The sequence below is a fragment of the Polyodon spathula genome, chromosome 6, assembly GCF_017654505.1.
Source record: "Polyodon spathula isolate WHYD16114869_AA chromosome 6, ASM1765450v1, whole genome shotgun sequence".
NCBI classification, from domain to species: Eukaryota; Metazoa; Chordata; class Actinopteri; order Acipenseriformes; family Polyodontidae; genus Polyodon; species Polyodon spathula.
This window is the reverse complement of record NC_054539.1, coordinates 52,972,994-52,996,511: the sequence shown is the minus strand read 5'-3', so window position 1 is coordinate 52,996,511 and position 23,518 is coordinate 52,972,994. Positions and strand designations below refer to the sequence as shown.

Sequence of the window (23,518 nt, the reverse complement as noted above, 5' to 3'; positions counted from 1 at the left end):
ACACTAAGTGTTTCCGAATGCAGTGTAACTACACGTTACATAGTAAATTCCCAATCCTATGTGTACATACAGTGTAATTACAAAAGATGCTAGCAATAGCCAACATTTTTCATCTGTCTTATTACAATATAGTTACAGTATTATTTGTGAGATTTAATATGTGAGTTACTGCTAAGACCAGTGGCATCATTCCAGACAGGAATGTTTTCTACCTCCCTTGATAAAAATCTGTAGCTCTTAGAATCTGTTAGTTATAATTGAAAGCAATGATGACAATTTGATTAATCTCATCTGAGTAAGCCACAATACATATGTTAAAATGACTCACAAAAAATATAAGATAGAAAACAGCTTGTTCAGTAAACACCTTAATCTGAACTGTAGCAGCTGCCTCTCTAGTGTTATTTTTAGAGCTTCTTTGAAATAAATGAAAGTTATCATGCTGCTAAAAGTTTTAAGGAGGAATGAGTGATGCTACACTTGTATTTAATAAATAACATATTCATATGCACTATTTAATCAATATAAAACCCTCATTATCATGCAGTAATATTTCAAGTGGAGTCCAGTGAAGCATTGTGTTAAAGGTGGCATGAGGAGGGAGACTGAGGGGTCTGTGTATTGCAAGCACACAGTGCAGATTGTAATGAAAGGAGACTTGTAAGCAGGCGAGAAGTTTCTTTATCATCCTGCCTTATGAAAATCACTCTACCTCCTGTGTCTGTGAATAGCAATGTGCACCGTGTACTGTAAGTTTCACAATATCTCAGAAATCAAGTTGTGTGATTCTGAAAAACTGCTGCCTACATTCGTAACTTTTGGACAGGATTATTATTTTTCTTTTTTTACAGGTTTGTCTTCCAGTTCCCTCAGTACACTTCAGCTGGAACAAAATTCTGCAGCCAAAAAAATGCTAAAAAAGTGCTTAAAAAAATCATAAAAAAGGCACTATTCAAGTACAAAGCTGTTGTATACCTTATTAATAATTAAGGTGCAGGGTGACAGAGCTTGAGAGAGGAGAATGGTCTGTTTAGACTAAAGCTTGTTATTATTGAGGTGCAGGGTAATGACAGTGCTGGAGAGCTGAGAATGAAGTGTTTAGACTAGCGCTCATTATTAAGGTGCAGGGTAATAACCGCTGGTGTTTAGACTAGTGCTCATTATAAAGTGCAGGGTAATAATAGCGCTGGTGTTTAGACTAGTGCTTATTTGTGTAACCCTCCTACAGGGCTGTTGTTTCTTATACAAACACCACTCAATCAGGGGTCTGGGGTTCTTTTCAGGGTCTCAGTTTATTCACCAAAAATATAGTTACAAAAGAAGGGTTGAAGGGAAGCATACAAGAGAAAGGGTTCCAATGGAATAGAGTGGGTACAGATAAAAATACTGTATTTAGATGGGTGAATAATATTATACAGAGCAAGGGAGTGGTGACGGCCTCCACTATTTCTCTTTTTCAGTGTTCCAGTCAATCTGTACAACAGGTGCTTCATGCTGCAGCTCTCTCTCCATCCACAGATTTTCATGCTCTGCCTAACCTGTTCTGATGCAACTCCTTATAACTCAGTTCCTTAAGTGGATAGTCCTGCATTTGGCCGATATAAAACCACTTCCTTTTAACTACCCAGTTATATTTGTTTTAATTTAATTTTTATTTTGAGCAAGGACACTAGGAGTGTATGATGTTGCTGAAGCCAAACAAACTAAGGTTCCCCAGCATACCGCAGACTCGAACGCGCAAAACCCCAAAGAACCTGCAACAGTTTGAATTAATTTCTACAGCTATTCATTAGGGAAAATGCTGCTTTCAATCTGCTAATTAGCTGTTGATAAATGAAGGTAATTACAAAAATGACAAACAACGTTTGTTTCTTTAGACAAAACCTACGACGAACTTATTGTTTTGTACATTTTTTGGGGTCAGTGTTAAATACAGGTTTTGTTTATTAACACCAGTGTTTGTAATATTAACATCTTGAAATCCCTATCCAGAGTTTACACAACTACAAACATTCTGTTTTGTGTTGAAGTCTCCTTGGACTGTAAAGCCAACTACAAATATTTTATCAGATTAATACTAGAGGAAATCCTTTTTGTACACATCCCCTACATGAGCCCCTTACAAGCTAAGCCTGGTCCCACTAATCCGGCTATCTGTGTTTATGCAGTAAAAAAAGCAATTTGATTCATAAAATATTTATCTACTTTGGTTTAATATCCTCAGCCACTTTACAAATACACATGAATCACTGTTTGATGATTCAGCTGATTTAAAAGAACAAAACAAAAACAAAACAAAACAAAAAAACATTGATGGAAGTTTTGTGCTTTTCAACAGTTCAAATCATTTATCCTCAGACAAGCAGGATCGAGATCTCAGAAACTGTCCTTCCTGCCTCAAATCTTCTGGTCCTTAAGGCTCAGTGTTTGCATTTACACTTGTGTATGGTGCTTTTCCCAAAAAGTAGCTGGAAGAAGTACTATCCCTTAGAAAAGGTTCACTTGTAAAAACCATAGGGAAGTGTACAATAATAAAGCACAGTGAAAACATGGTAGACCATAGGTAAGCATTATAAAGCCCAGAGAGCTATGGAAAAGTATATTAAAAAACATACCATCGTAAACTGAGGTCAATGCACCATATAATCTTGGGAAAACAGCACAATTACCATGCAAACTTATCTTTGTAAAGTTTTATGAAGGATAATATTGCCATATAGTATCTGCAGTGATTTTGTCCAGAAATCTAAATCCTGAAATTTGCAATGAGCAGTTGCTGTTACAGATTCATATGTAATAAAAAAATAATAAAACACAGATTGCAGAATGAATCTTTACATGGGTGCACCTCTCTAACAATCCCTTTCAGTACTCCCTCTGGCAGAGATGTTCTTAGGATGATCCAGTCTGGTAGCTTGAGATGTTTCCCCAGGTCCCTCCACTGTAACTGTAGCCGGGGCAATCGACTCTCGCTGGCCCTGCTACGCGTTAGTCTTTCCCTCACTTTGTGTTGTGTATGTAGGAGTGCAGAAAACCAAAGAGACGTTTCTTGCTTTGAGCGGAGAGCTTTGGACTGTATTATAGAAAAGAAAAAGAAAACATTTGAGGTTTCAGGTCGCTCCACTCCGATCTAGCTCCTTGCTTCAGTAGCTTACAATGCACTGACAATACATATGCTGATGTATTTTAAAAGCTTAGAAAATAAAATAAAATAACCCTTTAAAGCTACAACTTTAATCAAACAGTATAAGACAGAATGTTGCATTACGCACCACATTTCAATACCCACGCACCTCGTTATCTTTACGAAATACAAACATTAATATACCATTGTGAAATATAGTGGGACAGCATACCTGCATTACAGAAAAGAAAAAAAAAAAACATTTCAGGTTTCATGTCGCTTCACTCCGATCTATTTCCTATGAATTAAGAAATCAAAAATAAGACTGAAGGAACCTATTGCATGGAAGACAATAGGCCAAGCACATGTCATTACAGCAACACACGTGGAGTACAGTACATGGGAAACAAAGTGCATTTTATATATAATCGTACACTTCAAACAGTCAAAAGACATGTAATCGATTATCTTAATACATATACTAAAGTTCCTCATTAATTACGAATGGCACTTAAAAGCATTTTAATGCTTGAAAATAATAATATATTAGGGGATGGATGATGTTGCTTACCTCGCTTCAGTAGCTTGCAATGCACTGAGCAGACGCAACGCAGAGCAATACGTATATTCATGAATAACCATACAAATGAGCGCAGGCTGTTGTCCCTCCCACAAAGCATACAGTGAAACATAAAACCTGTTCAAGAAAAAGGATCTTAGAGAAAGTCATTACAACCAGACTTGTCTGTTACACAATATCATTCCACACAACTATTTGTGGAAGTCCGGTCAGCTCACTGATTTGCCTAATATACAGTAGCTCCCAACTGTCACACCTTGTTTGAAGGCAGCTCTGTTTCAAGATTCTGACTATGGCTTTTATATCTGCAACCATAAGACCTTTGCAAATCAGAAACACCAGATGTGGTGTATTGCATAAGATGCTCCAATTCATGGGTGGTCGAACGTTTTTTCCAGGATGCTGTATATATTCAAAAACAGCCTGCCAAGTCGTTTATTTATTAATTTGTAATGTTTATCTCGGAGTTTAAGACACTTAAAAAAGTACACTTGATAAAAGAAATACCTTAAAACACGTTTGTGTTTTGCACTTTCTTGAATTATCTTTTGCTTTTTATTGGGAGAAATACGAATTTCAGATTTTTAACTTTTTCCTGGCCTACCTGGTGCTGTAGCCTCCACAGTTACTATAGATAGAATGTTTTTTTAAATTTTCAACAGTAATTGCATAATCTATTGCAACAGTGATCTGATTGTTTAGAATCATGTGACAGTTTATAAGTAAAGAGGACCAATATCAAACATGAATTGTTAACATGAAAGTTAGTATTCTTGTTGTTATTTCTCATATCATACACATCCTTTACGGCTTTTAATTGCTATACTGTATGAAATGTAACTGCAGCCTCCATGGAAACTGCAGCAGATGAGAGAAAAGCAAAAAGCAAAAAAATGTCTAGATTTATTCAAGTATCCAAGAATCAAGCTAAAGCAAAACTAAGAGAGAAAAAAAAAAAAAAAGTTTACCTTCTAGTACATTACATTCACAACAAAACAGGTTTGATGTTGTTGCTCTTTACTTGGCTCTTGCACTTTGGGGTATGGAAGTAGCCTGGCGGATATTGTATCTTTAACCCTTTGTGGTCCTATGTCAGACCAGGTCCAACATTACAATTCTCCCTTTCCAGTACGAAAAAAAGGGTGTATCTGATTAGCCCCATGCACCACTGACATAACACAGACACAAACAAAGGAGATAGCTGCTTCCACATCCAGCTCTCAAAGAATATCACGGACATTTGCAGAGCTTTTTGAGACGTTATAGTAATAAAATAATGAGGAGTTTGGTGATAAAATGAGTGAGCAGAAGAGGATTTATCAGTATGCATGTCTATAAAGAGGTATGTGAAAAATACAGTGAACATGAGGCAGGGCTTGGCTGGAGATGTAGTACTGAGTGTCCGTTTGCGATTCAGTGCCTTTTACTCTGAAAAAAAAAAAAAATTAAACAGTGCAGACGACACAAAAGTAGGAGGAGTGGCAAACACTGTTGCAGCAGCAAAGGTCATTCAAAATGATCTAGACAAGATTCAGAACTGGGCAGACACATGGCAAATGACATTTAATAGAGAAAAGTGTAAGGTACTGCACGCAGGAAATAAAAATGTACATTATAAATATCATATGGGAGATATTGAAATTGGAGAAGGAATCTATGAAAAAGACCTAGGAGTTTTTGTTGACTCAGAAATGTCTTCATCTAGACAATGTGGGGAAGCTATAAAAAAGGCTAACAAGATGCTCGGATACATTGTGAAAAGTGTTGAATTTAAATCAAGGGAAGTAATGTTAAAAGTGTACAATGCACTAGTAAGACCTCATCTTGAATATTGTGTTCAGTTCTGGTCACCTCGCTATAAAAAAGATATTGCTGCTCTAGAAAGAGTGCAAAGAAGAGCGACCAGAATTATTCCGGGCTTAAAAGGCATGTCATATGCAGACAGGCTAAAAGAATTGAATCTGTTCAGTCTTGAACAAAGAAGACTACGTGGCGACCTAATTCAAGCATTCAAAATTCTAAAAGGTATTGACAGTGTCGACCCAAGGGACTTTTTCAGCCTGAAAAAAGAAACAAGGACCAGGGGTCACAAATGGAGTTTAGAAAAAGGGGCATTCAGAACAGAAAATAGGAGACACTTTTTTACACAGAGAATTGTGAGGGTCTGGAATCAACTCCCCAGTAATGTTGTTGAAGCTGACACCCTGGGATCCTTCAAGAAGCTGCTTGATGAGATTTTGGGATCAATAAGCTACTAACAACCAAACGAGCAAGATGGGCCGAATGGCCTCCTCTCGTTTGTAAACTTTCTTATGTTCTTATGTTCTTATGTGTAAAATAAACAGCACATGTGAAAATAAATTGGACCTGATGAGCCTGACAAACACTGAATAAATGAACCGTTATGAACCGCTGACTTAATTAGTCACAGGGCTTCCTTCCTGTGTCAGTCATTCTGTTTGGATTTCCATGTATCTAGTTGTGCAAATATGCACCACAGGGCTAAGACAAATTGAAATCAATCAACAGATCAAATTATTCTTTTCCCAGGAGAAGCTCTTCCGATGATCTTGTTTTCAAGAGAGCCCAGTGGGAATTTGGCTCTTAGTTAATACAAATCAATCCCAGCAGCGCAAATAAGAATTAATTTATAATCGGTTACAAGACACTCTCGGTACACCACTCACATTGGAGGAATTAAATGAACGTGTGAAGTAGATAGCGATTATAGCAATCTTGATATTTACTCTCATTTCTTGACAGGATGGGGCAGGGGCACTCCCCAAGGTAAGGATATTTGGTCCATGTTCACCAAGACATTTTCTTTTTGATTGATCTGTCAACCGAAACACATACAAAGTATAATATGATTAGGATAAGTCGTTTATCATTCACATTACATTCTGTAATTGTATTTGAGGTTCTGTTTATTATAAATGTGCCTGTCTGTTATCATTAAGAGGTAGCCAACTGGACCAATTATTGTGTATTTGTTGGTAGTGTAGAGAATTGGCTAATGCACATTCATTAACTAACCTTTATTTGGGAGTAGTGGAATACTGTAGTATTACAGGAAATTAATTACTCAGAAATATAATTGAAGGAATTTTATATATTTTTAAACTGACAGGCATCACTGTCCAGTTAAAAAATGCATTCTAGTTTTAAAAGTAAAATCTAGCAAATAGTACCATGACATGTCAATGGATCCCCAGAGGTTTCCTCTAAAGCAGCTACCTCTCTTCTCTATAGTGGCAGCACATCAGGTTCCACTTCACTTTCTTAAATGTATGTATTATAGTAGTCTCCACATATAGGAACACCTCCTAAGAGAACACTTCAGCTTACGGAACAACCTTGTGGTAAAATGGAATTTTCCCATTGTAAATGCTCTGCCTAAAGGAACAGGGACTTAGCTAGACAGAACACCTGTTTTGTACTGCTACAGTACATGCTGCTGCGTGTTTTTAACATGTACAGGGGTGCTGTGTTAATAACTATTGTTTTGCTTGCCTTGAATAGTGCTCTTATAATCACTGTTAGAGTTACTGTTGCATTTTCATCATGTGTAGGGGTGCTGTGTTAATTTAGTTTGTCAGTTAGTTTATTAACGTTAGTTTGTCAGTTACTTTATTATTATAGTTTATTAACACACGCTTGCCTATTGCTTTTCTCTTATTCTGTTCATTTTATATGTTGATGCACGTGCATCATGACATAAGAAGTAAATACATTTCTAAATATTGATTCATATCGAGATTGGCCTTGGCATATTGTGTCTGGTTGCCAACTTTGTCTTACAGAACACATCAGATAAGAGAACACTTTGCTTGCTTCCCTAGGGGTGTTCTCTTAGCCAGAGACTACTGTATTTAAATATATGATTTTATATTTTAAAGGGTATCTAATAACAACCATAACCACGGAACACTCGAAAAAACTGCATTTAGAAATTGATGCATTTTTTTAAACCTGTGTTTTAAGCTTAAAACATGCTTTGTTACAAATTGTACAGCAGTATTAATTAATTTTACATCCATCTAACTTATATACAATGTTGTTAACACGAATAGCTCATACATTTTTTTTTCAATATTTTCTTTAAAAAAAAAAAAAAGAGTAAAAAGAGTAAAATTTGTTCAAAGGTCTAATATATCAGAAATTGTAAATAATTACACAGAGCAAACATGAATTGCAAAACCTCAGGTTTGTGTTAGTTTATTGCTGGCTACTTGCATATTGTGATTGCCAGGAAAGAAAAATACACAAAAGCTCCGTATTCATACAATATAATCTTTATAAAAGTTTGCATATAGTATTTTAATTCTAACCACAAGCTCTGACAAATTCCGTTTCTGTTTGGAGGACAGGGACCAGCTTCCTTTAGTTTGGTTTATGGGGAGAGACACAGGCATGGAACAGCAATCTAAACTGTGAGCTTGCTTTTTAAAACACGTGTGGTGCAACAGCAAAATTAATGAACTTAAACTGTGTTTGGTGCACTTGATTCAAAACTAAGCCCTGAAGATTATTCATATGATTCTAAATATCGTTCACAAGTACATTCCATTATGATACTATATTGCAATTCGTTCTTTAAGAATGTGTTTGAAAAGCTCATTGAGATCAATCAAACTAGATTTATGCATTAAAAAAACAAGAACATTTTGATCAAAGAATCTGTGCGATTCTACTATAGCAAAGTGCCCTGAACAGATTCACCTGTCTACGGATACTGTTTCACAGTGATCTGCTCTATAAAGACGATCCACTTTTGTTCTGGTAGCTCTGCTGTATTACTGTATATCAGGGATCAAGTCCAGATAACTCAGCAAAAGAATCTGTTTTACACAAAGCATCTACATAATCAATCCTGCATGCAGTTCAGTTTATGTAACCAATCTTAATCAAAACTAATATTGACATTTCCTACTGTGCCAGTTTGGGTAATCAATTCAGGTTTTAGCTTTAATCTAAACAAACTGTCAAAAATCTGTCTCTTTGTATAGATACAGCATCACTGGGTTTAGTTTTGTAAACTTGTTATCTGTTAATAGTTTTTATTTATATATATTTTTTTATTTTGCAGGCTGTACTTGAATGGTAGCCCTCCAGTACAGTAAATACCAAATTTATGAAGTGCTGATAGTACTGTCAGTAGGGGGCGCTCTATGACAAAGCTCAACCAGAACCCTATTCTGCATTTCTTTACAAAATGCTGTGTTGTAGGAGTCCTCTTTCAGATAAGGTGTTAAACGCAATTAGAAAACGCTTTCATCCAAAGGTCAGAAAGTTCAATTTTGGGGCACTACCAAGCAATAGATGACCATGGTACATTCTGATTGAATGTCTAGCTTTAAAAACATGAAAAGGAAGGAAAGCACATTGAAAAGGTAAATACATCTGTAATTCAAATGTAACATCCACTATTTACCTTTTTATGAGTTTCGGGCATAACCTTGGTGATAGTCGACCCTGTCTATACAGTAGCACCCTCTCCTATGGTTCAGGCTCTTACCTTCCTGACATGGTCAACTACCTGATGACAATACCCCATGATCATAGTTCTATTGCTGTTGTCCCATGGCATGATTTTTTAAGAGGAGCAATCTTCTTGACCCCGAGGCCCTGGACAAACCAGCACAAGTTAACATTCTGTCTTTGCTAAGTGTGTCTTTAATGGGAATTGAACCCATGACCTCCTTCACCAAAGACACTGCTCTTTATAAAGTCAATGGTAATGGGCTTGGCTATGGAGTTTCCTCCTGGTTATGACTACTGTCATTACACGATTGAGCTGGAATTATTTACAATAAGGGTTTAAGGTCTTCTGGAAACTGTATTAACTGATTGTATTAGTAAAGTGGCTTTAGAGTGGCAGGAGATTAGTGAATGCAAAGGTAAAGAAAGTGGAATGATCACATTCTTTATTTAAAAAGCATTCTTGCCTTGAACGCTGCTTTTTTCACAATGTGTTGTTTAATCCTTGAATTCTTTATATACCCTAATGGAAATTTATAATTTCTAGAAATTTCTACAAAACAAATAATTTTAGGAAAAAATGTTACAAGAAATACACATTTATTTCAGCAAATTTTTTATCAAAACTCAAACAATGCTAATTCAAAAGCATTCATACCCTTTGATGCTATGGTAGCATTGTCTACAAGGTGCTAGAAATTTCAATATGATAATGCAGAACCTAATTCTAAAAAAGTCTAGAAAAATGCTGGATTGTAGGTGAACATTCTTAGAGAGTATGAAAGGGTTACGCATAGGATAATTGCTGTCATTACCAGTAAGTCAATATGGGACAAAGTAAACAAGCTATCTGAAGACCTTAAGCAGAAAATGATTTATTGTCATAAAGTTAGAGAAAATTTCAACTATTGTTTCTATTATCAAGAACTACAAGACTCATGGTACTGTCACAGTGCTCCCTCACTCTGGAAGAAAGAAGGTTCTTTCACCAAGAACAAGTAGAAGAACTGTGAGGAAGGTTAATAACAATCTGAGATTGACTGCCAAAGATATTCAAAGTGAATTGGCTGCAGGTGGGACTGGGGTTTCCATTTCAATCACAGGTAGAGTATTGCATGGTGAAGGACTCAATGGTTGCAGGCCAAGGAAAAGCCAGTCTTAGGAAAATGTCACAAGGAAAATCGCTTAAAGGCATTTGAATGATTCATATGAGTTCTGGTCAAAGGTTTTGTGGAGTAATGAAACAAAAATCGAGCTACTTGGTCAATCTGATAGTAGTTACATTTGGAGAAAGTCTGGTGAGGCATACAAAGAAAAGAACACCATACCTACTGTCTAGCATGGAGGTTGTAATATCCTTCTATGAGGCTGTTTTTCCTCTAATGGCACAGGCAATTTAGTTCCAATACATAGTAAAATGGATTCCATAGCATACCAAAAAATATTGGCTGATCATCTGAAAAACGCTTTAAAGAGCAACTGGACGTTCCAACACAACAACGATCCAAAACACACATCAGAATCTACTTCAGAATGGTTAAAGAAGAAAAAAATCAAGGTTCTGGAATGGCCGAGTCGAAGTCCCGATCTAAATTCGATTGAGATTCTTTGGTATGAGTTGAAGAAGGCTGTGAACAAGAGAAGTCCTCAGAATTTTAATGAACTGGAACAATTTTGCATTGAACATGAAACATGAAATATTGCAAACGTAATTCAACTTTACAATACGTTTGTGTAACTGAGTGCATATAAGTGACTTTAACTGAATAAGAAATTAGAAAAGAAGTTTGATAAATCCTTGTAAATAATCATATGTGATGGGAATCACAAGTCAGATATACACACCAGACCCTGTGTGTATTTTGTATAATTTTGTATTATTATTATTTTAATCTAAAAACACGATTTATTGTTATTAATTTTTTATAGCTTGCATGGGGTTAAAATGCCCCATCCAGATAAAATCATGCGAATGTGTGGTCAGCAGTGAATGATTATTGACTGGCTGTTGACCGAGCATATAAAGAAAACCCGTGCCAAATGTATTCGAGGTATAAAATAGGTAATTGCTAGCCAGTTAATCTCTTGATCACAGTATAAAAACCTGCAGCTTTGGCAAAACGGGGTTAGAGTGTTCAGACACAACAATTGCTACTCATGCTAGTTTTACACTAGCACAAGACTTGTTTTGTTCCATGTCTGTTCATGTTTGTTCAACCCACTGCCGTTTATTTTTTTCCGGCCTCTCTCGGCCATTAAAAGTTTTTTTCAGCTTTTTCCAGTGAAAAACCAACTAGGGACCTGTGCTTGGTGTCTCGGACAGGAAACGAAAAATTGTAATGTCGGACCAGGTCCGACATAGGACCGCAAAGGATTAATAATAATAATAATAATAATAATAATAATAATAATAATAATAGTATTAATAATAGGGACAGGCGTACCCCATCATGGAAAACTTTTGTATTTGTATTTCTGGAAGGAGAATCTGCCCACTAATCAACACATCATATCCAAGTGCCATAAAAACTCTGTGTGGCTACATTTATTATTATGCTGTATTCAGTGCATTCCCCATTGCTATTTAACTGGCTGGAGATCGCTGTAGGTTCCATAAAATCCAAGATCCGTGGTGGGTTTATCTCTGGCCTGCTGCTCAGTATTTCCGACAGTTCTTTGACAAACTTGCAGGTTTTCACCACAGATAACAAGGACATAAAGGAGATAACTGCTTCTGCATCCAGTGCTCAAAGAATATCATGGACATTTGCAGAGCTTTTTGGAGATGTTCTAGTAATAAAATAATGACTTGGATTGCATTATTGAGGAGTTTGGTGATAAAACGAGAGATCGGGAGAGTATCTACGACTATAAAGAGGTATGTAAAAAATACAGCGAATAAGGGGTGGGGCTTGGCTGGAGATGAAGACTGTCCTTTTGCGATTCAATACATTTTAAACCTGCTTTACTCTGGGGAAAAAAAATATTTAAAACATTGCGTGTGAAAATAAATTGGACCGGACGCGCCTGACAAGCACTGAATAAACGGACCGCTAAGGGTTTATTTCTGCATCGTCCCAGCTGCTACTCCTTAAAACCGACATTGTTTTGATCTACTATGCTCTACCTAGTAGGGGAGTGGTTTGAGGTACGTCACCGCATTGACGCGTTAAGGCCGGTCCAGGGCTTGTGTTGGGTTCACACATGCAGATAGGCCGGCCCTGAGGCGGCATTGGTACTTTAGACCGCATCAAAAAGCTGGTCTAAATTTCACCCGGCCCAGGGCCTCCTTTTCATTTTTCGAGCATTCACACATGAGATAAGGCGGCCCTGGGCCGGCATAAACCGAAAGTGTGAATGGGATCTCAGTCACGCACGGAGAGGCCAAACTTGGAGACAGATGTCTTTAGAGCCTGGAGGAAGGGCTACTCTCAGCCATGGATTCCCTAAGGTTTCCTCTTACCAGTGAGTACAGGGTTTTTCCTTACCTGAGTTTTCTGTAGGGCGGAGAGGCTGCATTCTCCCTCAGTGCATTTCATGGGGTGAACCCGTGTCTCAGCTGTTTACTTTTCATTCATCCTTTTCCTATTTTTGGGAGTAGGTGGCATTGTGCCACTGCAGTTGCTGTATTAACCATTCATCATTTTAATTTTTACAGTCATGGTTTGGCAGCTTTGTCTTTTGGGGGAGGTGGCTCTATGAGCGTCTTTCTGTCCGCAGCACTAGACTACATGATGTCATCGTGTTTATCGCTAGTCGGCCAACATTGCGGATAGCTGTCAGCACCCACGGACAAGCTCTCCGGCCAAATTCATTCTCATCATTTTATATCATTCACATTGCGGATTCTCCATACTGAACAAAGGTCAATGTAATGATACATTCCTGTGTGTGTGTGTGTGTGTTTGTGTGCAATGTGAGGAGTGTAGGAGACAACAGCAGTTAGCAGCCACAGTGTTTTCTATTGCTTTGAGTGAGCATTGGTAAACTGCCGAGTTGACAAACTGGGAGGGAGACAGTGTTGTCTAGTTGTTAGAGCTGAGGGACTGGGAGAGAGGGAAGGAGCGTGGTCAAGTAATTAGAGCTGAGGGACTGGGAAGGAGACAGTGTGATCTAGTGGTTAAAGCTGAGGGACTAGGAGGGAGGCAGTGTGGTCTAGTGGTTAGAGCTGAGTGACTGGGAGGGAGGAAGTGTGGTGTAATGATTAGAGCTGAGAGACTGGGATGGAGGCAGTGTGGTGTAGTGGTTACAGCTGAGTGACTGTGAGGCAGTGTGGCCTAGTTGTAAGAGCGGTTATGAAGTATACCCTTGAGGGTTTTGGATATTTTGAGCCAGATTCTAAAATCTATTTACTCCAAATCGTCATGAGTTCACATTTTTTTTTAATGCAAATAAAACACCTTTTGCAATTCCAAAGGATTAAGAAACAACTTCATTGGGGGTGCTTTTAGGATGAGAGAAAATAGCTTTGGGAATGTTTTCAGATCTCAGCACTGATGCTAATTAACAGACACACAGAGAACACTCTATGGTAAGAATGTATACCCGCCCTTTGGCATACTGTATCTGCTTGTCTCTGATCTTTTGGGGTCTCTGTGGAAAATTGCTGCTTCAGTTTTTAAATGTTTTTATTTTATTATTGAACACATTAATTCAGTCTTAGATTTATTTTTGGAGTGAAGAATCACAGATCACTGAAGGAGCCGAGAATAAGAGAGCAACCAGTTGTCCCAGTTGTTCTTTTCTGATTCGTTCTCCCTGCTGCTGTGGGGTCACTCTGTACCTTGTAATTCAGGTTAGTGGCTTGTGTTGCTCAGAAGTGATTCAAATTCCAGTCATCTTTGTTGACATGACAGTTCTAACAACATTGCCAAAGTTAATGTAGGAAATATAGAGAAATATTTAACATTTACAGCAGAATCCCAGAGTTATGAACACCAAACTTAAGAACTGACCGTTCTGCCGAAGGAAAAATTACTGTACAAACAAATGTATCCAGAAAGGTGAGACAGATTTCAAAGCAAGCACATACGATTTTACTGGAACATTTTAGTTTTAAACAAAGCACAGATATTTTTTTTCAAGCCAAAGTAGGCAAGCTGCACGGATGCATTTTGTTTAAAAACAAGAACTACGCTAACCCAGGTTTTCATGGCCATTTAAATCTGTGTTTTTGCTACAATTTCAATGGTAATTTAAATGTAGCCTTTTTCCATGTATAATACTGTTTTAAAGACTTTAGAACTATAACAATATGAGTATTGCATTACTGTGCTCTATCCTTGTATTATTCGCCAGATTGATGGTGCAGATAGCAGGTGTCCACATTTAATAAAACCGTTGAAAATTCAATGTTTTTTTCAGTTACGAACATTTCAGACTTACAACGAACCCCCAATTCCCAAGGTGTTTGTAACTCTGAGGTTTTGCTGTATATACATACTGTATAAGTAGATTTAGTGAAAGGACTCTGCTCTGCGTTTTGAATGAAGTGCAATACATTATACTGTGCAAAGGTGCTACCTCTTTCTTTTGCAGTTTGTCCTCATCCCCTTTCATTAAGAAACCCTGTCAGCTGTGTTTTGTAGTGTGGATAATGAAAATAGTTTCCCTTTCCCCTGCTATTAAGTCTGTGGCATTGAGCTGGGAGGTTGTGCTCAGTGGAGACCAAGGAAACGTTTAGTTGCCCATTAATAGACACCTTCACCTTTCTTCACCTACTTTCACAAAGCTGAGCAAATAAGAACTGAGGGACTGGGAGGGAGGCAGTGTGGTGTAGTGGTTAGAGGTGAGGGACTAGGAGGGAGGCAGTGTGGTGTAGAGGTTAGAGGTGTGGGACTGTGAGGGAGGCAGTGTGGTGTAGTGGAGAGATCTGAGGGGCTGGGAGGGAGGCAGTGTGGTGTAGTGGTTAGAGGTGAGGGACTGGGAGGGAGGCAGTGTGGTGTAGTGGTAAGGGACTGGGAGGAAGGGAGGAAGGGAGCATGGTCAAGTAGGTAGAGCTGAAGGACTGGATTAGAGCTGAGCGACTGGGAGGGAGGCAGTGTGGTGTAGTTGTTAGAACTAAGGGACTGTGAGGAAGGGAGGAAGCATGTAGAAGTGATACAAGCTGAGGGACTGGGAGCGAGGCAGTGGATTAAACATTAACTCTTCTTTCTCTCCCTCCCCCACTCTCGACTTCCCTCTCCCTCACCCACTCTTTCTCTCTTTCTCCAATCTCCCTCTCCCTCTCTCTCACGCTTTCTCAATTTCAATTTCAAATAAGCTTTATTGGCTTGACAAGTTTATTCAGGTTTTGCAATTACAGTCAGGATAAGTTAACAAGAACCCAGTGCATGTTCAAAAACGCATGCTGTTATAGGTATTTGGGAAATGATGTGTCCCTTATTGTGACGTTATTGCAGAATAGAACAAAATATATCTGAGATTCTGTCTTCCCCATTTCACAATGGCTAGACCGCCTTCTCTCTTTAAAATTTCCAGATTTGTTGTGTTTTGGTCAGGATTGCCCCATCTCCCTCTTCCCTATCTTAATCTTTCTCCCTCTGCCACTCTCTCATTCTCCCTTTCAATCCTCTCTCCCTCAAGCTCTAATTATCCCTTTCAATGTCAGTTACTCACCCTCTAACCCCTCTGCTCCCTATTTCTCATTTCCTCCGTCTCCCTCTCTTTCTTCCTCCCTTTCCCCATCTTCCCTTGCGTTTGTTCTTCCCAGCGCACACAGCCAGACATTCCCTCGTTAATACAGATAAAAACTCAGGCTTCTCGTTTCTAGTTTGTTAGGTTTCCTGAAAGAAGATACATTAATTTTTAAAACACAGCCCAAGGGATTTCTCTGATCTTGTTTTGTTATTTAATTTTATTGATTGATTGAAATATTTAAACCAGGACCAACCCTGAGAGATCAGACCCTGGGGCTATATTACAAAAGCATCCTAAAAGACATTTTTATCTTATGTTCAGAGACAGAATGTCCTAACTACAAGTTTAGGAGAGCTGGTGTTACAGAAAATGCTATCCTAACTTATTTTCCTATTTTAATTTAAGATAGGAAATAGCATATGACAGAACGTTCCTAATTTGGTGGAGCCTTTCCTATGTGTCAGTTAGAAAAAGAAAATGGTTAGTTTGCAAGATCTGAACAAACCATGCAAAAAACAAAAAGAGAAAATGACGTACATGTATTATTGTTGCTGTGCTTTAGATTTTAAGTTTTGTATTGCACAAATATTTCTGGGCATTCAGGTCTTATTATATACAACATATTCTATAGTGAGCCATAATGATCCACTCGCATATTTTGGGATGTGTACCTTTAACAGTAACCTATGAGTAATGTTTAGATCTAGCCCCACCTCCTGTGAGAGAAGGTGATCATCGTGTGATGTACGGACAGCATGGAGTTGGAGTTAGAATTGCTCACAAGTTACTGTCAGTGATTACAATGATTATATTTGAAACTTTACTGAGGAACAAGATATGAAGTAGTCTGTGTTGATTCTGGCATGTCATTGTATTACACAGCGAGACGCTCCATTGAACTGTAACCAGAGGCTCATGGGTAATGTAACATGTACACAAGTATATTGCACACTTTCTTTAATATACACAATTGTATTACACACTTTCTTTCACACTGGAGGCACCAAAATCACAACAGTGTTCTTATGTTTAGCTTTACTTTAACCTGTGAGATATTGTTGTGTGTTGGCATTCCTAATTAAAATAAAATGGTGTTTATGACTGCAATTGAATCTATATCTATATCTATATCTATATATATATATATATATATATATATATATATATATATATATATATATATATATATATATATATAAATAGCTATATTTATTGTTGTTAACTAGATTTGATTGCAGTTTTTTCTGCAATCAAAACTTTATTCTCTTCCCAAGTAAAATTTAGAACCTTGCATTTCTTTGCCACAACTGAATCGAGTTTAGATGCCATAACTTAAAAACATGTATATTTTGGTGACAATTACCTGAAGCTCAAACTGTAACCTGCTCTATTCAGATTCGATGAGTTGTTTAAGATTGTCATTAGACACTTAGGAAATTGTAGAGACAATTGACTTATGAAATGCTTTTGTAATACAAAGTTAGGAAAAATCCTCTCCTAGCCATGAAAGATAAGCTAGGAAAGCAAGTTAGGAAATTGTTCTGTAACACGGCCCCTGTTCTCTGAGCAGAGGAGAGGCCCTCATAATTAAGGCCTTGTGAAAATTGTGGAAATTTTCATTAAAATTCCTGGCAGTGTCATGGGTGAAGTATTGTATTTCAAAGAACGTGCACAGAAATATATTATAAATTAGATGTACAGATTATTATTTTTTTAAACAGCAAATATACATAAAAGCACTGACACCAAAATTAACATCAAAGTTATTCAAGCACTTTACAATAGCTTGTGAAACGGTGTTGTAATTAACAGCCTGTAGGTAAAGTGTATCTGCAAGGACAGCTTTCAGTTCTAGTACATCAGGTGCATGTTCACCATTTAGGTTTTGCAAAACAAATACAATGTGTAACCCATACTGATCTTGTGCATCAGTTGACTCGTCAGTGACCACTGACAAGCAACCAGATTGTTTTACCAATTCCACAATCTCCTGCTTGTGATACTCGGCAACTTTAGATAAGTGTTCACGTCTCAGCCGGGCTGATGTAGGGATCACTCCATCATTTGCTACACTGTCTGAAGAATTTCCGTAACTTTTGGTTGTCAAATTTTTCAAAAGGTATATTTGTGCAAACAAACGCTCTGTGTGGTGAAAATTTAATAAGTTGACTTTTGGAAGATGGAAGTCACTGTTTCTTGTTTCTTTGCAAGTAAAGCAGTCGCAGGACTGTTCTGGATTTCTGCCTTTCTCTTTCGGTGAATTCTTGAATATAAATCAAATTCCTGTGAACAGATGAGTTTCGGTAGTGATCTACAGTAACATTGCAGAACACACAGAAGAGCTTACCTCCATCGTTTAGAAAACTCCTGCTGGATCCTGCTTTACGTGATCTGCTGCAGACACATTTTTAGCCTTTTTAGAGACATCCATTTTTTTGTTTACAGTGTGTAGTATTTTAATTTCCCACTTAGATTGCAGTGACATGACATAATCACTGCACAGCACTGTGTGCATGGCGAATATTACACACAGGCACACAGCAGAGCTGTACAGTTTCGTTAATGTGATTTTTTTTCTTTGTATGAAATACAAATAATTATGAAATAATTTTTATTTCTTAAGAATATTTTGGGCTAATGTCAAGATTTCCATGCAGCCCGTGAAATCGCGATTTTCGTAGGGCCTTACTCATAATCCTACACTAAACATAACCTGGAACAAGCAACACAAATACAATCAACAAAATAATACCCTTCATAGTGGGAACATCATTTTTGATTTGTTGCTTGGTAGCCATAATTCTGGCAACATGAAGAGTATTAATGAATTGTTCTTATATATCAATGACTAATAGAGAACGGTCCCCATAATCAAAATAATTATCCACCTAAAGGGGCCATCTAAGTACCCAAAGTACCTAAAGTACCCATCTAAGGGCCTCATTTATGAAGTGTTTACCGTAGGCAAAACATAGTGTGCAGTTCTGTCCCCCTCCTATTTACTATTCCCATTTTAGTGCAGAAAACATGGATTTAATGAAAGGAGCTGAATAGCGCCGCCACCTCATTTGCATTGAATTAATGATGTCTAAGGTGTGACAAGGATTTTGCGCAGGCAAAAATTACCCAAAAATTCCGCGGACAGAATGTTGTAGCGAAACGGAGAGCATGGGCGGCGGAAGCTGTATTCTACGTGGGGAGTTTGTTTTACTAAACAAACATAAATCGATTGAAAACGTACAACTACATATATAGTACTTTAATTAATGAATGTCAAAATAAATACATATACAAACATGAATAACGAACTAACTAAACTAACAAATAAATACACAAAATCTCCTAAGATAAAGAAACACCTCCCCAAAACCTGAATTAAAAAAAAAAAATGTAGCGAAAAATGTAAATATATTCTTAACTGCTACTGTACCTTTGAGGAATGTATTGATCCAGTAAAAACCCAGCTGTGTAAATGGGTACTAGAATTTGTATGTAAAATAGCTAATTAAAATGCGCTTTTGAAAAAAGCTTCAGCCAAATAAATCCTTCTTATTATAAATAGGTGCGAGCACCATAGCCACACAAACCGACCTTTATTTCACATACCTTACGATAAATACCTTCATTCATAAAACCGCATGGAACACTTGGTTCCAAAGTTCCATTTGGGATGAAAATGATGCATGTAATAAAACTAAAGTGAGTATAATACAATACAACTGAAAAAAACCTACCCAAACGACCTTTAAATACCTTTATTGATTAAACAATGCTAAAAGCAAATTGTAATTAAATATAGTTACTAAAATTGTAACTAAACAAAGTTACAATGTACATTTTTCTCTAGGTTTATTCTGGCTTTAACAAAGTTGAGAGGTTATGTTGTAACAATTAATCTTGATGAATCTTGTAACATTGTGTCATGTATCCAATTACAACAGACTGAAAAAGTAGCACCTATGACCATTTCCCTTCCCCAGTTTTTTGTAATGCTTTTAATTTGCCACTAAACTTTCTCTTGTTTTTGTGAAGTCCGTTTGGTTACCGTAGTAAATTGAACTTTCATATTTGTGTCGCTTTAAATACCGGTCTTTGCTTCTCAGTATACTGTAATGCTGTCGAGGTGCTGTATTGGTAATTGATGAATTTTCCTGTTTTGTCCATTTTGTGGCAACATTTTCCTGATTTTCAACAAACAAGTATCTGTTTTTATCTGTAACATTTTGAAATCTAGTAGTCATTTTCATTAAACTACCAATTTGTGCACTGTAGTGAAGTCATTAAGATGCCCACGCAACCTGTACATAAAACCTTATAATCTCAGAGCTGTACATAATAAAACTGTAAACTCTGGGACTTCTAATATAATCTGTAGGGCTGTAAATGGATACTACTGATAATAATAATAATAATAATAATAATAATAATAATAATAATAATAATAATAATAATAATAATACAACTTGGCAATAATGTGTTCATGATTAGAAAAATGTATTATTAATTTTAATATGACACTGATCAAAGTAAAATACAAATGCAACTTTAAATGTGTTTCTGTAGGTACAGTTATTGAATTCAAGTATGAGGTCTTAGAATAGAATCATAGAAACATATTCATAGAAATATACATATAAATGCTAATGGTCTACTTATAGTAATACATCAGAGTACTAAATTATATTTCAAATATGTTGGAAAGCAAATGTGGCAAGACCGCTACAGCCTGGAGGCTCTTTCTTGCCAGTTGCTTTAATGTGCTATCCTTGGCAGGAGATGAATGTTATTTACCTTTTTTTCCCCTTGTAATTTAAGTGACATTACCTATTAAGTACAGGCCTATTTAGCATATTCCGTGAAAAGCCCAGTATGTTAATAATAATGAACTAAAATGAATGTGACCTTAAAATGCTCTTTTGCATTAAGGTACAGTATATGGTGTACACAAGTGCTGTATTGTCTCCCTCATGATAAAAACAAACTTGTGTGTTTTTTTTTCTCTTTCCATAAATGTTTTTGCTTTCACATAAGGGAACTTGTTCTAAACAGGATTTTTTTTTTTTAAGTGATTTTTCAATAACAGCACAATATTAAAATACCTGAAAAACAATGATGTTTCTGGAACTTCATAAAACTATTTCAAAATATGAAATATACATTTACAGTATAATAAGCCATGACAGTCTTGTTCGGGTGTTCATTTATGTATCAGCATAAATATAAGAAAAAACAAAACAAAAAAAAACATGTTTCTTTTTATTAAGAAGGTGCCACTGCTGTATACAGCTGTATACAGAAGACTGTAACAGATTTTTTTTTCATATTGTTACTTACCATGCTTAATCCTGGAAGATCATCAGAATTCAAAACACACAGTAGTACTGTACTAACATTCGATGCCAACGTATTTGCCAGAAACAGACTGTTCTGTAGTATAATTTACAATAATAATTTATCTTCATAAGCGTCAGGTTCAATTTGAATCTTTCCACAACAGCAACAGACAAGGCAATACAAAAAATGGAGGTAACCTGCTTTGAATGCATTTGTGTTATCTTTTTATGAGTTAAAAAATAATAACAAATTATAAAGTGTATGTATACATGCATGTTGTGAATACACAGCATACCAAATTCTTATAATTCGATTATATTCATTACTGTCACATATACAATAACTTGTAGCTTATTAGTATCATAGAGTTTGAGTGTAGCTTTCACCCTCGTGGTGGCATCAATGATGGAAAATATGGTAGCCAAGACTTGGTTTCTGTGTACCTGTCAATACAGGTTAATGTACAGTACACAAAGATACTTAATATGCTCTTATATTAGCTCATTAGCAATGTCATTTATGTCACCCATGCAATTGCTGTAGGAGTTATGCTTGTAGCTTATTAGCATGTAACATTTTGAAGAAACAAAAATTGTCATGTGCTTCTATTACTATTAAAGCATTCTGGCACCGTTGTAGATATGTACACTACCACTGAAGTATTTCTGCATTGTTGCAGATCTGGACTCTGACTATTCACACTGTGTTGTGTTGTATTACAGTGATCCTGTATCAATGCCGATCTGGACTCTGACTAGTCACACTGTGTTGTGTTGTATTACAGTGATCCTGTATCAATGCCGATCTGGACTCTGACTATTCACACTGTGTTGTGTTGTATTACAGTGATCCTGTACAATGCCGATCTGGACTCTGACTCTTATACTCTATGTTATGTTTTATTAAAATATTCCAGCATTCCTGTTTCCTGTATTGTTGTGTTGTAATAAAGTGTTCATGTATGGTTGCAGATCTGGACATGCCAACCCTGACCGTTCACCAGACAATCAGTGATGTGCGCGGCAGCTACTACCAGGAGAAGACCGTCTTCCTGCGCTGCACTGTCAACTCCAACCCGCCAGCTCGGTTCATCTGGAAACGAGGCTCTGAGGTCATCACACACAACCAGGATAACGGAGTGGACATTTATGAGCCCCTCTACACACAGGTCAGTGAGGAGGAGGTGCACGGGGGCACAATAGACACTGATAAACAATCGGACACTGATATACTGTACACACTGATACACAATCACACACACTTACACAATCACATTGAGACAAACACGCACACAGACAAACACACACACAGAAAGAGACAGCAAAGGACTCTTGAGTGCTTTCTAAAATTGGGACACTTTTAAGCCAGACTTTCCATTACAGACATGTGCAGACTCCAATGACTGGCTGTACTTTTTTCTTTTCTTTCTTTCCTCTTACTTTAGCAAGTATCAAACTTTGTTTTTTGAGAACAATAAGATGTGGTGTAGCAAGTTTCTTCAGTCTGTCAGCATGCTCGTCTCATTAGCTGGCAGAATGACTCTCTGTGCTAGACTGACATTGAGGTAGGCCCCCGGGTCTGCTGTCTGAGGATGGTAAAATTATTTATCAGTTCAGGAGACAAGACCACAGACTGCTAGGGATGCTATGGAAATGGTCATTGACCAGTTTAATGAAATGTTTAATGAAAAGATGAAGGTGAATTGCACAGCATTAGATTCGTTATTTTCAGTTGATTGTGGCAGTGCAACTTTGTCAATTAAAGATAATGAAAGAAAAAAAAACATTAAAACCAGGTTAGGATAAAGCAAGATGGAAGGCAAGATTTTGAAAGCTCAGGACCACAAGGGGTGTGAAATTCCAACTGTAATTGATGTCCCTTCTGTAAACTGTAATGTTCTATAGAGACTGTCCATGTACTGCCTTCACAGCTGTCACAGTTGCAAGGGGGACAGAAATTACAGTTGCACACCCCTGGTGTAACATATATCCGTTGTGGACTTCTTTGAACTCCTCAAAAGGAAACACCTGAAGTTTATTTCTGGTTTGGATATTGGATGTGTTTATCCTTTCTGACAATTTGGAGAAAGAAAAAGCCAGTAAAATCCATTATATAACTCAAAAGTGCCATGATGTTTATACTATCTATTATGTGTGTTTTATTATTATTATTATTATTATTATTATTATTATTATTATTATTATTACTATTGTCAAAAGTATTTGAGCCAGTAAGCCGTAGCATATTACTTCTTGAAAGTGATATTAACATACCTGGGTGCCCATGGAGAACTACTCAGCCTTCAGTCTGAAGGGAACTTCAGCATTTGTTTCAATTGTAGTTGCACTTTTGTACAAAAA

The 23,518-nt window shown here is 37.0% G+C and overlaps 1 protein-coding gene across 2 annotated transcripts in view; it reads left to right on the top strand.

Moving 5' to 3' along the window:
• Window positions 1-23,518, top strand: part of LOC121317324 (MAM domain-containing glycosylphosphatidylinositol anchor protein 1-like) — a 168,795-nt gene that overhangs the window by 40,611 nt on the left and 104,666 nt on the right. For both annotated transcript variants that reach the window (XM_041253139.1, XM_041253138.1), the window contains exon 5: window positions 22,130-22,326. In XM_041253139.1, coding sequence (XP_041109073.1) covers window positions 22,130-22,326 — 197 coding nt within the window. The remainder of the gene's footprint in view (window positions 1-22,129; window positions 22,327-23,518) is intronic.